Genomic DNA, 14,043 nt, shown 5'->3' on the forward strand with positions numbered 1-14,043 from the left:
CTAATCCTGCTGAAAAAGGGCGAATCCCGAACGGAATACTGGATTCGGTGCATCCCTACTCCATACACATTTAGTCACATGAGGATATATCTGAGGGCAGTGGCCGACAGGCAGACTTATTTCCCAAGATTATTTATGATCGACTGCGGGCGACAAATCTCTCCCAAAAATGCCTCTCCATTGGAAATAATTAAAATCGCTGGTGGTATGAGCAACAGATCACCAAGTTGCCTCTGGAGGATTTAGCAATATGTTGGTCATACTGCCAGAGATTTTAATTATTTCCGGTCACAAAGATGTATACAATCATGTGGTTTAGAAAATAACCACTTCCCCCCAGGTCAGTAAACAACTAGGGATGGGCGAATTTGACCCGTTTCATTTCGCCAAAAATTCGCTGCCGGCGAAATGTTGCTGACGCCCATTAAAGTCTATGGGCGTCAATTTTTTTTGATGTGCGTCTTTTTTTTTTTTGATGCATGATGCCATACAAGTCTATGGGCGTCATTTTCGCGGCAAAACAAGGCGAAAAAATCCGCCCATCCCTGTACATAACTTATTTAGATGAGATTATGTGCTTGTAAAGGTATTGGATCTATTAAACAAAATACTTGGGACCTGGGGTTTTCTGTTTAAGTTCTACTAACATTTTTGGGTTTTTTTAGCTGTTTTGCCCCAGTATGGATTTATGTAGTTTAATAACCATGAAGTACTAAGTACTATTATTATTACAGAGCAAAACTAATTTTTTAAAAATGAAAGAGGTATTTAGGTTTCCGGATAAAAGAAGCCATACTTACACAGTACAATAAAAGGACTCTAATGGAAACCTGTACTTACTTATTAGTTGGAGAGGGTGCTTTTTATATACAGAAATGACAGAATGATAGCTTTAGAGCAGTCGTTGATGATTACCAAAATATTTAGTTAAAAACCTGATTGCAGCTACTTTCCAAATATCTGAAGAAAAAATAGCCTAGTTAGCTACTGCTCAGCTTTAACAGCAACTCCCATCATCTTCGGCAAAGCAAAGGTTAGCTAAAAACTGTAGAAATCCCTGCTATACACTTCATAAGTTATTAATTATCTGAGGGATAGCAAGTCAACTACCTTTCTTTTGTATATATGTCTAAATAAAGGAGGAAGGAAATGGAAATTACAAAATTTGCACATTCATCTAGCACACTAGAAAACAAAGTCTGCTTTTAACATTAAACTTGACTGAACGCAAACAAATTATGGATCTGTGCATATCAGTGCATGGCTTTGTAAATAAATATGTATCTGCATAAATCAGAATGAGGGTACTGTTCCCATGCCTATATAATATGGGAGCACAGGTTATTTTTGTTTGCCACCTTTCAATCACTATAGATCTCCCTTTCCCTCAGGAAAGATTGGTTGTTTGCTTTCCGTCTCTGATGTTGGGTCTTACGGAAAGCAGCCAGAGAGGATTTTCTGGCAAGCTGGCTAGATGTTTTATTGCGTATATTTAAATTCTGAGCAGTATGTAAGGCACAAGATGCAAATATAGTTTTCCCTTTTGGTGCACCAAGAAGTTGCCACACATCTCCAGAAGTTGCACTATTCAGGTACTGCCAAGCCCTCTTTCCGCTGTTATCCCTCACTTTCACATTCACTTTAAGTTTCTCAACCAGCATGATAGCAACTTTATGATGCCCATGGATAGCAGCAATATGTAAAGGGGTGTATCCATTGCTGGATTTCACATTCATATCCAGTTCTATTCCAGCCTTTTTGGCACCAATAACAACCTTATTAAACAAATCAATGCAACCATGCTTTGCAAACCAGTGCAAAGCTGTGTAGCCAGTGATGAAATCTTTGTGCAAAGCCAAGTGAGGATCCATGCTAAACATGCCGTAAACCTGAATCCATAACCCAGCGGCTGTTTTAACAATCCAGTCATGTTCTTTTGGATCTAGGGGTACCACAGAAGATTTCTGACTTGCAGATTTTTTGAGGCCAAAATTACTGTTGTATTTTGGTAGAAACTGTGCTTGCGTACTTTGTTCCTGGAGGTTATTATTTATAAGGAAACTGCTAGAGCTTACACACTTAGCTGTAAGAAGCCTGTCTGTATCAGGCTGGACACACGGTACAGAGACATTGGCTGATTTCTTGTAACGTGAAGACCTCCTTCTCTTTCTGTAATCCCTGTCAAGCAATTCCTCATCAGATGATGAAAGAGCCCCCTGAAAACATGAGCTTGTTTTGTTTGGTGGTGCATTTCTTACTAATTCAAACAAAATGGGTGCCTGGTCTGTAAGGAAAGATTTTGCAGTGTATACAGATTTACTGGTGTCAATTCTCATACTTGCCACATCTCCATGCTCAACAAGTGTGTCTTTCACTCCTATCCTATCCTCCTCTAGCAGGCTATTATACAGATCATTTTTGCCACTATAATCTATGTTTGAGTGACACTTATGTAGATACTCAGATTCTTGTTCAACACAAAGCTTAGGTATTTCCTTGTGTGAGTCACTAGAGAAGGTATCATCATCAGCATCATCATTATCCCTGGGTTCTGTGTCACAATCACCACCCTCACCACTGTCACTCTCTTCACTACCACAGGTCTCCTGGTCAACAAAGTCATCCAAATCCTGCAGGGAAAGCTGGCACCTGATACTTTTAAACACAGGGATCTGGCACATCCACATACCATACATATCATTCCCAGGAAGAGGAGGGGAAGGGTAGGAGACTGCTGCCAGATTATGTGCCAGCGGCACATCTGGAGTTGTATCAGTCTCAGGCGAGAGTTGGAGGGGAGTGCAAGGTGATGTGAGATGTGGGTACTTGGAAGAAAGAGGATCTGGCGAATGAAAGCCATTTGTCATGTGTTCCCTGTGCAAATCACTATGATGTTCTTGGGCACTGTGGAGCTGCTCTGGCTGTGAATAATCCCAGTTCTGGCAGGGTTGGGGTGCTAGAAGTTCAGTGCAACCTTCCCTTTGTTCTTTTATATCTGTGCAGGTGACACTGACAAAAGCAGCATTTGCGGCTTTGCTGAGGCTCTGGCTCTTAGGTGTCTGTTCCCTAATGTTGGGACTACTCCCAGCAGGCGAAGGGCTAGCATTATAGGGCTTGGCTACCAGACCAGGGCTTTCTGGCGAGGAGAAGGACGAGGAGAGGTTGTTAGAGGACAAGGAGTGGTTGTGTGGCCGGGAGGTGGAAGTGAAGCTGGACTGCCGGGTGTTAGTGCAGGGAGGCGAGACTGGGAGACTGTCTGGTACTGGCGGATCCTCGGGGTAATAGCGTTTTGTATCCCAATGTGAAGGGTTGACCCGCGCCTTCTCGCTCATAGATTCCCCCACGTCCCAAGACTGAGAGTGAGAGTGAGGGGCTGCTGAAGGGACCACTGCTCTCGCTTCACTACAGTCACAGATCACGTCGCCCCCATTCGCTTGTTTGAGCCGCTCCTGTCCAAATGTATGTGCCAGGTAGTCTTGTCCGTGCTCTGTCGGAAGCACAACTTGATCTCGTTCCCCCTCGCTCCCCGCATCTTCAGCTGCTGCCGGCTCAATGTCCTCTCCCAGCAGGTCCTGATACCTGTTCCTGAGCACCACGTACTTGACACTGCCCTCCTGCCTGACAACAGCCACCGAGTTAATATAACGCTTGAACTTGTCTCTCCGTTTTAGCAGCACCGCATCCGCCGCCTGTGGGTCCCTTAAGAAGCGCTTGAAGTGAACCAGTAGGGAAGCATTGGCCACTTTACCCCCGCTCTGACACAGAAAGTCCAGCACCTCTTCCTGACTCAACTCCTTGGCCATCCTTAGGACTCACACATGGTGCTCCAAACCCGCGGCCATAACTTTTAGTTCCCCACCTTCTGTAATTCGCGCATTAGTCACAGTCTCACCTGTACTGCCGGCCCCTCCTCTCCACAGCACCTAACCGGGAGAACATGACTTTTCGCCTCCACTAAGACACCACCCATCAGGGCTCTACCCTCACCCACCGGCCCCCGCAACCAATTCCCTCCCCTAGGTACCAGCAGCCAATCCGATGAGTGAGGGCGGGGCCGAGAGAAGGCTTGTGCTGAAATTCCTGAGTGCAAGGTGCACAGTTGGTAACAAGGTGCTGCTGTACTGATGTCTTATTAGCATTATCTGGCCTGATTGCCTGCCTGCTTCTTGCATTCAGCATAATTGTTGCTACAAAAAGTAAATGCAGTGTTAGCTTTACTGAGGGTGTTTCATTGATGCTATACCCAGGAAGCACCCGTCAGCTTTTTTCGTGAACTACAACTAGCAGCACCTCTCTCTGTCTCTCTGTATGGGGTGGGGTGTTACAGGGGCAAGCTGTAGTCAACGAAAGCTAAACAGCCTTGTCAAAAATAGACAAACCTTGGCTAAAGCAGCTTAAGTATTTCTGTATACAACCACACAACTTTCCTTTGCGGAATCTTTTAAAATTGTTCCTGGCGTTTTAAGTAAAACAGCCCCCCACCAGCCCACTAAATAGTGGCATCTTACAGCAGCCCTTCTGGTTTTTGCAAGGATGCACAAATTGCCAGCCTGGGCCTGAAAAACACAATTAAAAAGCTGCTAGTGTATATGGGTGGTTTTGTCTGTGTCCACCACAACAAAGTGCTTACTAGTTTACTTATACAGCAAATAAATGACAGGGCAGGTGTATATATTTAATGGCAAATGGAAGGGCGATTGCATTATGTGCCTTGGGTGTGGATAAAGCACTTCATTTTTCTGCATAGACAGCTTGATTGTGATGTGCCTTATGGTTTTTTACAAATTTGATGTGCATTTGACTCACAGATTTGAGGGCACCTCAACACATCAACTAATTGCATTTTACTGTATTCTGTACTCATGTTCGCTCAGAAATACATTTCATTGCATTCGCGTTTTATTATGTTTTTTAGATGCAGCGTGCTGCATTTCCTTGCGCTTCATGCACACTCAAGGGCGGTAATAAGCAGTTGTGTTTGGAACAAATTAAACCACTTTGTTGCATTTAAATAAACGCATATAGATGCAATATATGTGTTTTTTCACACTTAGCATGTGATTGTAAACACATAGAGAAATGCCCATGTGTAAGAGCCATAACCATGTGTAGTTAAACATTGTATCATGGTTGGTATCTTACCAGACTCAAATTCATGGTTATTTATAGGACATTATTATCATAGGTCTACATCTGCTGACCATTCTCAGGGTGTTTGCTGATAAAAACACCTTTACATGAGGGCTTTCAGCCCAATTACTGTAGAAAACAATTTTATTTTTCCTGGCTAAAATAGTAGGATATCTTGGATGTGTAAAACAAGAATGCCAGAAAGTGGTACATTTGTATTTTTTTTTATTTTTACAGAAATCTGCAGATGATTTGAATGAAATGAGAAGCTGCAAAGTGAGCTAGAATGCTCCCAGGATGAGATCCAAATAATGAATATGTGTTTATCTGAAACCTCTAATCACCTATTCAATTCTAGTGCAGTACTTAATTGTATGGGTAAGGAGTATATTATCCTCATTGCAAGAGAATACTATGTGCTCTGTTACTGACCTACAGACTGAGCAAAACAAAGGAATGTGAGGTCTGCCTGTGCCTCTCTTTCTGTTCCCTGCCCCCTCCCTTCCTTAATATATGTTTGAATACTTGGTGCAGGAGGCTTGTCATGATACAGCTTTGTTTTTCTTAGGGCTATAAATCATGTTACCTCCTCTGAAACTGTGTCAGTGTTGCTTTCTCTGCTTGGTACGTTTAACATGGAACATATTTATTGTGAAACTGAATGTGCAAAGATTACTGCCCTTCTGTGGAATCTAACAATGTAAAACCTGTACTTTAATCCATACGATCTAATTAATGTATCTGCGGTTAAAAAAAAGGGTGGAAACAAAAGATGACACCACTTTTATTGCCTCACATCTGCCACTGTGTTCTGCCAGTTCGACACTACAGATTTGTTAAAGCGATCTTGCACTCATGGAAACACATTAAATATGTATAATGGCTCTAAAAGTGCTAGCACATATAGGGATTGGTGTATGTATGAACAGCTACATTAAGGGGGTTATTTATCAAAGGTCAAGTTGTTATTTCTTCAAGAAATAGAGCTTTCAAGGATATTTTTTATTTAAAAATCATTTTGTTTTGGTTCAAAAAAACTAAAATTTTTACGAAATGTATTATACCCCAAACCTGGAAAAAGCTCAAATCCAAAAATATAGAATCTAAAACCTGTCGAGATCATGTAGAAGTCAATAGCAGAGGTCCTTTGAACCATTTGAAGATGTTAATAACCTTCATGATGTTTTGATGTTTCACTCAAAAACTCAGTCAATTCGAATGATTCAAGTTTTTCACCCTACTACACTGATCTGAGCTTTTTCCTAAATTAGAAACCATTTGAGTTGTGAGTTAATTCGAGGTCTAAAAAAGCTCACAAAGCTCTAAAATTTTACTTTTGATAAATAACCCCCAAAAAGTTTACACTTCAACCATATCCACTAACAATGTCCATTGTTTTGTTGCTGCTTTAAAAAGCCTTTAGCATTAGTCTAACACTTCTTCTACGGAGGACTGGCATAAGCCACTTTTGCTGCAAATGTCACTAAAAATAAAAATAATTTAACAAGTTTACTAAGGGTACTACTGTCACGTGTTTTGATTGTAGCTTTATTCGTCCCTATTTGCCTGTTGCCATTTTCAGGGCCATGAGGCAGGGTGAGGTGCCTCTGATAATTTTCAAGTGCCATATTCTCCTTTTTAAAATGATGAAGCGGGTCATATATATGGAGATCCGCTTGTTTGGCAAGGTTGCCAAACGAGTGGATCTCTCCCCGATATGCTACCTTGAGATGGGGCTGATCCGATTGTGGGCCGATCTGATCACAACGAGGAGAAAACGAGTGATTGGATCGAGGACTGCATCAACGAACCTATGTAGTCCACAATCCAACAGAATTTTTAAGCCTGGCCGATCGACATCTGATTGACTTTCGGCCACATATCGATCAGGGAACCCCTTTGGAGGACCCTATACACTGGGCAATAAACTGCCAACTTAATCTGTCAGCAAATTATATCTGCACGTGTATGGGGGCCTTTATTCAACTCTTCTAGCTCTATGCCTAGCAATGCTCCCCTTAGACCTGCACTGGCATGAAAAAGTTTGGACCGTGAAGAGATAAGGCGGCAACAGCTCCTAAAACACCCTTGCCTGCTTCCTATAGTATGTATGATAAACACTGTTTTTCCCTTGAATTACATAGGAATCAATGACAAATTGAAATATGCCACTTTGTTAAAGTACTTCCCGGACAGCCAGGAAATTGTTAATAACTCTGCTACAATTACAATTGCTGGGAATCACGCAGTAATCTTATGTTTGATTTTAAAAGAACTGCCCCTTAATCTTTGTAATTGAATATATTTTTTACCTATTGCAATATGTATTACCCCTGACTGTATGGTTAATGTACTGTAAACATGTATAGAACTGGGAATGGAAGTATGACTCTAAATAAAGATATTCTTACATAGACATAGCCTTATGTTGAAGCATTGAGTTTTGATACCAGAAAACCCAACATATGTCTACTGTAGATGTTTGGATGTTCACAAAAATCAGGGAGTTACTGATTCTGCCATTGGTACTCAGCAACCTTGTGGTAGTTAAAGTCACTTTGATTTATGCTGTGCTGCAATCTTCCTTTAGGGAACATGCACCTCCTCATTACAACATCTATTTGCTATGCACAACCTGACATAGCAACATCCTAGGACTCCTCCTTTCATGCCCTTCTTGTTAAATATATTGGCATGTTAACAACAACAAATTACTTTTCTAGAAAGGATTAGTAGCTACAGTGGTTGCCCTAAAAAGTTATGTAACATAGCTAATAAGATAAATGAACTTCGCAAAATAAATAGCAATTTATGGGCCTGATTTATTTGCTGCAGGACTATCTCCTTCCTTGGAATGCAGAATGCTACAAACAGAAATTTTGCAATTGTGTGGAACTCCAAAGACAACGGAATGTTCTATTGTTTGAGTCAATTCTATAAATTGCTTGCCCTTGAAGTCCATGGTGACAGGCAGAATGGAATTTAGAATTGTAAGGAATCCTTAGATATGCTGAACAAGTTAAAACAAAGTATTGATTAAGAATGCAGTGTCCTTTCCTTTAACCGCAGCCAAGGAAGAATCGCAATATGTCTGACACTTAATATGCAAATGTTACACTTGGGATTTTGTTTGCTTTTCTTTGGATCAATAATAATGCATTTATCATATCAGTATCTCAACCGGTTGAAGTGATTTCATGGTTGAAAATGACAGGCTGTGTCTTATTTCACTCTCAGTTGCATTATTAATGTAAAAATCAGTGACATCATTTGTGCCTCAAGGACCACAGAGCAAAATTGCACCTAACCCCCCCCCCTTCCTTGGGCCTTACACTTTTGTCCTTACCAACCTCTAATTTTCTTGTAGCTGATGAAGCCCCAGTGTGGTCCTTGTGCAGTTTCTCTTCTGCCCCTCCCCCTGTAGTTCCACCATTGGTAAAAATATTAGTTCAACGTTGAAGAGAAAACTGTTGGGGCATAGAGCCAAAACATTGCTAACCTAAAAGCAAGAAATCAAGGCCATTGAAAACAGGAATGTCCAACAGGCAGGCATTTGTAGTTCCTACCAACTATTTATTGGTAGGAAAAGCAAGTTGTTCATCATTACATATATTAATACTGGGTCACTGCACATGTACAGTTAAGGTCTATGGATGGTTTTAACAGTTAGAGCCCTGGTCAATTTTGCATGCACGGTAATGCAGGCACACGTGCAATAGAGGTACATAGAATGTTTACAGAAATGATGCATAGAAGCCATTTTGCAATTCATTCACTGACAAATGGGCTTTAATTGAGGTACTAGAGAAAACACACATCTGCGATTCAGTTTAAATAAGCCAAACTGCTGAAGTTGTGCAGTATTAAACCATTGTGCATGTGTGCATACCAAAAGAGAAAAAAAAATATAAAAGTATATATATCATGGGAGCAGAGTGGCAACTGTCAGCATAGGGAAGGGGGCAAGAAGGAAAATGAAGCCAACAAGAGAGCATACATTTGGGAATGGGAGCTTTTTAGGCAACAATTCGGGCTGTAGGTATACAGTACAATACAGAAAGCAGGAGTTTTAGCAGAAGAATTTCAGGAAAACATAATAGAAGGGTTCAGGGGCATACAGGATAAGGAAACAAATGCATTTAATGCGAGGATAACAAAGTGGAAGTAAAAACAAGTGACCAGAGGGGGAGATAATAAGGAGAAGAAGAGAAATGAAGAATGGAGGAGTAATATGAGGAATCAGAGTTGTAAACAATATCACAATATAGTATATCCAATTATAATGTATAATTGGACACATTGGACAAATGTTTCTATGCAAACTATTTGGACACAAAAATAAGTTTTTTGGACACTATCAGGAATCCAGATGCATTATGTGAATGGACAAATTGATGACAAGAACTATTCAATTTCAAAATAAAATGGATTGGAGCGAAATTGGGAGATAAGATTTGTCCAACTTCTAAGCAAAATGGATTGAAGTGGAGTTATATAACCTATTAATGGACACAGCTGCTTGTTCAACACTTCTAATTTTCCCCACCCACAAATTTTCCCCACCCACATCTTACACTATTTAACACAGAACAGCAGTTAATTTCACAGGCTTGATAAAGGGTCCTGCGAGGCCCGAAACGTTGCCACTTAGTTTTCTGCTCAAAAACTATGAGCCAATAAATTCACTTATTTAAAAAATCATTCACTCTACAGTGTGCTGCAGTGCATTGGACAATTACATTGAATTTGTGACCCTTGGCAGGGTGGATATAACACTGTTCGAGCACCTGGTCCTAAGGGACCCATCACACAAGGTTAGAGCACTCCATTATTGTGTGGAATCATCTCTCCTGACATCAGTCAACTTATAATCAATACATTTTAACATACCATGTGGTATTTCATAGAAGATTTGCAAGGAAATAATCATTTGTTATCCACTCATCTATGGCTGGTACATGTTGGTTTGTTTGTTTACATGTTTAAATACTGGGGTTTTTATAGCTGATTTTGGTGGACAACATCACACATTTACATTTGTGATTGCCCGTTGCTTTACCTTTCCAAACCTTTTTTTGAAAACCTTTTTGTTATAAAAATTCGAAATTAAATCCTTTATTAAAATGCTAAAAACCCAAGATATATGCATTTTAATTCCTGGTTTCCTTGCCAACAAAAGTGACAAGTGCCAAATGATGCAAGGGGTCAGCAATAAGGACCAGCGAGATTGAAAACCGGGCTAGGAATCCACAATGGCTTTTACTGTATTTGAAGGGAAAGGATTGTCAAGTGGTATTCACTTTATAAGCATCTTCTTTAAATCAGCAGGCTCTAGAGTTTTGGGAGACAGGGGTGGGGGGAATTTTTTTTTCACCTTAGTGTTACTCAGAAATCTTTTGGTGTATTTAAATATCAGCTTTTTTTACTAATCAGGAAAAAATTTGGCCCTTAATCCAGGCTGTTTATATTATTGGCAATGAAGCTTCTGAGCTTCAAGTAGTGCCCAAGTCTTACAATTTCTTATGCTTTATTAAAACAACTAACATTACAGATCCTTTTTGCTTTGAAACAAAAATATCAAAAACAAAATTTGTAATATAGTAGATTTGTTCAGTAATATGGGAGAATTATGAAGGATTTAAATGCTTTGCTTATTTAGGTTAGTTCTAAAACAATTTTTGTCACTCAAAGTGATGTTAGAGTTTTTTTCCCTGCAGAGGTCAGGCTGTATCTGAACAAATCCAGGCAAGCAAAAAGTGAAAGTGGGAAAGACTGCACAAAGCAGAATTTTGCAGCAAAAAATCTACACTAACCAGTTTTACACAATTTAATTTTATGATTTAATAGTATCATTAGCACTGGTAGCAGTCAATATGCAAAAATGTGCACTAACCAGTCTCCCACAATTTCACTTTTTACTTTATTAGTATGCAGCTTAAAGAGCACGAGAGGAGCATGAAGGACTGCTTGGTCTCTCAGGTAGTAGTTATCTCTGTAATTGAACAAAATGTCTGTTCTATATAAATAAATATATCAGAAAAATAACATGAAAGGGGATGTTAACCCAATACAATAATTGAATGGTTAAAACAAATGTAATTTTAAGAAAATTATCAGTATCATTAGCACTGGTAGCAGTCAATATGCAAAAATGTGCACTAACCAGTCTCCCACAATTTCACTTTTTACTTTATTAGTATGCAGCTTAAAGAGCACGAGAGGAGCATGAAGGACTGCTTGGTCTCTCAGGTAGTAGTTATCTCTGTAACTGAACAAAATGTCAGTTCTATATAAATAAATATATCAGAAAAATAGCATGAAAGGGGATGTTAACCCAATACAATAATTGAATGGTTAAAACAAATGTAATTTTAAGAAAATTATCATTATGGGGGTTTATTTATAAAAATCAGAATTTTTCAGATTTTTTAAAATAAAAAAGTCTGACCAAACTAATATCCGCGATTTGACCTTATTTATTATTAATAAAAAGCACATTTTAATCGGATTAGGGGGAAAACGCGATAAAATTGAACAAAATCCCAAAGTGTGCAATTTTATTCCAAACCATAAAAATTTTTTTATTCTGGCTGTATCCCTGAAAAGTCAATTTTTTTGTGATTTTTGCCCAAAAAGCCCATAAGAGTCTTGCAGCAAAGCCTTTATTTCCCACAATTCCTGGCACATTCCTCTTCTTTACAGCTCTGCTACTCACAGAACATGTGAGAACATCATACATGTCAGAATTGGAGTCTTTGCTGGAGGAGACCTGACTACAGCAACATTGTTTCAGTGGCAGATTTAGATAGAATCAGCAGTGCATGAAATGGCAAAGGACAGACAGATTGTGCTATCAATAGCAATTATATCATAAATTACTTTGAAATGAATTAAAGATTTTATTTCATATTAAAGTAACTTAGAACTACATTGATTTGAAAATTTTAGTTTGAGTTTTCAAACCCTTTAAGGCATTTACTATATAAACAACTTGACAATACCCCCCCCCCCTTTTAAATAAAACAGAGAACATTGCTCTAAATAACACATCCACCAATAACCCTCCAATAAGGGTGAAACCGTATTATACTTGACATATATCCTATCGCTACCCTGGCTGTGCTTTAAAATGCAGTGAGTGAGCTTCAGCTAATAGAACATATAAAATAAAAAATAAATAAGAAATAGGCATCATGCTGTTTCTGTGACTCCGTATCAGCAATATAGTTAAAAAGGCCAACTGCCAGGGGCATTCCAGCAAACAGGCAAGTTGAAAAATTTGCCTCAGACAATAGCTCCCCACAGGTTACCAGCAAAAAGCCATTCCTAGTAACTTTAAAGGAGACATTTTGTGTAAAAAACAAGAATGTACCAGTGCATTATACTCATTTAGATATAGAAGAATTGTGCTTTAAAAAGTATAGTTTGAGGCTGGTTTATTGAATATTTCTGCAAAAACCCTAATAATCCCTCCCTTCCACTTCCTGCTCCCTGAAATCCACGGCTGTGCAGAGGAGCCAGCAGCTTTCAGCACACTGTACTGTAGGACAGGAACCAATCAGCAGCTAGCAAGACCTGATAGGGAACTGAAGACTGTCTGTGCTTGTGTGACTGCAGGGCTGTGTTTGCCTGTCCCCCACCTACTGTGGTTTTGGCAGGGACCATTAGGACCTCTTATTTGAAACAGGGACCAGAGAACATCTATAGGGAGCTCCAATAAAGGGGCTATTTTTAAAGATAATATTAATTTTTATCACCATGTAAAAGCATTACCATATATTACTTACTATATAACTGCCTACAAAATTAGGGTGTTTTTTTTTCATTTATCCTATAGGTCTCTTTTAAGAGCTGAGATTTGAGATTTTAAATCCAGGGGGACATAGGCTAGGCTAAGTGCAGACCTGATCTGGCAAATTATCACTAAAATTTTACTATTTCACATTATGAGCCCCCAAGAGGTGCTGAAAAGGCTCATCATCTCTCTATCTAATGCTATCTCTTGGTTAGCTAGGCATATTGATCTATCCATGTGTTGCCTGCCTCTGAAAAAAGCTGATAGCAAACAAATTCAGCTCACATTGATTAATTGTGTCTGACCTCAAAGGTGACTTTCAGTTACAGTCTGGTTTACTACACCAGCAGAAATTCAATCACTTCAGTCCCATCCCATAAGAAATTCAGCTTTTCCTTATAGTTTCTATCTCTAGGTTGATTACTGATCTGTATGTCAGCAGTTTTACTTAGACGTGTTTCTGTGCCTGCTCTTCTTAATCTTTGTACATTTGCAATAAGTGACTCAACTTTTAGCCTCAATGATGAGTGAAATCCTTATTTTGATGGCAGATCATACTTATATTTGTCAAAATAACCAAACAATACATACCTGCTGTTTATATTTGGAAACTGGCTGTTCCAATTGCCTCCAAAAATACCAGAGATTCCTGAAGAGGATGAGTCAGATTAAAGGAACAGTAACATCAAAAAACTAAAGTGTTTTAAAGTAATATAAATATAATGCAGTGTTGTACTTCACTGGTAAAATTTCTGTGTTTGCTGCAGAAACACTACTTTTGTTTATATAAATAAGCTGCTGTGTAGCAATGGGGGCAGCCATTCAAAGGAGAAAAGGCTAAGGTTACGCAGCAGATAGGAGATAAGCTCTGTAAAACATAATGGTGTTATCTGTAATCCTAAAAACTATTTAACCTGTGCCATATAGCCTGTTTTTCAATTTCCTCCATTGCTACACATCAGCTTGTTTATATGAACTATAGTAGTGTTTCTGAAGCAAATAGATCAGTTTTACAGTGCAGTGCAACACTACATGATATTTTCATTACCTTAAAACACATTTCATGGCACAGGTTGTTGAGGAGCCAACCAGAAAATGCTATTCTGGATCTAGTGATC

General features: G+C 39.2%; 1 protein-coding gene across 1 annotated transcript; it reads right to left on the reverse strand.

Moving 5' to 3' along the window:
• Nucleotides 1–476: 476 nt before the first annotated feature.
• Nucleotides 477–3,855, reverse strand: sowahb.L (sosondowah ankyrin repeat domain family member B L homeolog). The gene is given in 1 exon segment (NM_001091443.1): nt 477–3,855. A coding segment is annotated over 1 exon segment (2,442 nt). The 5' UTR covers nt 3,804–3,855; the 3' UTR covers nt 477–1,361.
• Nucleotides 3,856–14,043: the final 10,188 nt, after the last annotated feature.

Source organism: Xenopus laevis, chromosome 1L, assembly GCF_017654675.1.
Source record: "Xenopus laevis strain J_2021 chromosome 1L, Xenopus_laevis_v10.1, whole genome shotgun sequence".
Taxonomy (NCBI): Eukaryota; Metazoa; Chordata; class Amphibia; order Anura; family Pipidae; genus Xenopus; species Xenopus laevis.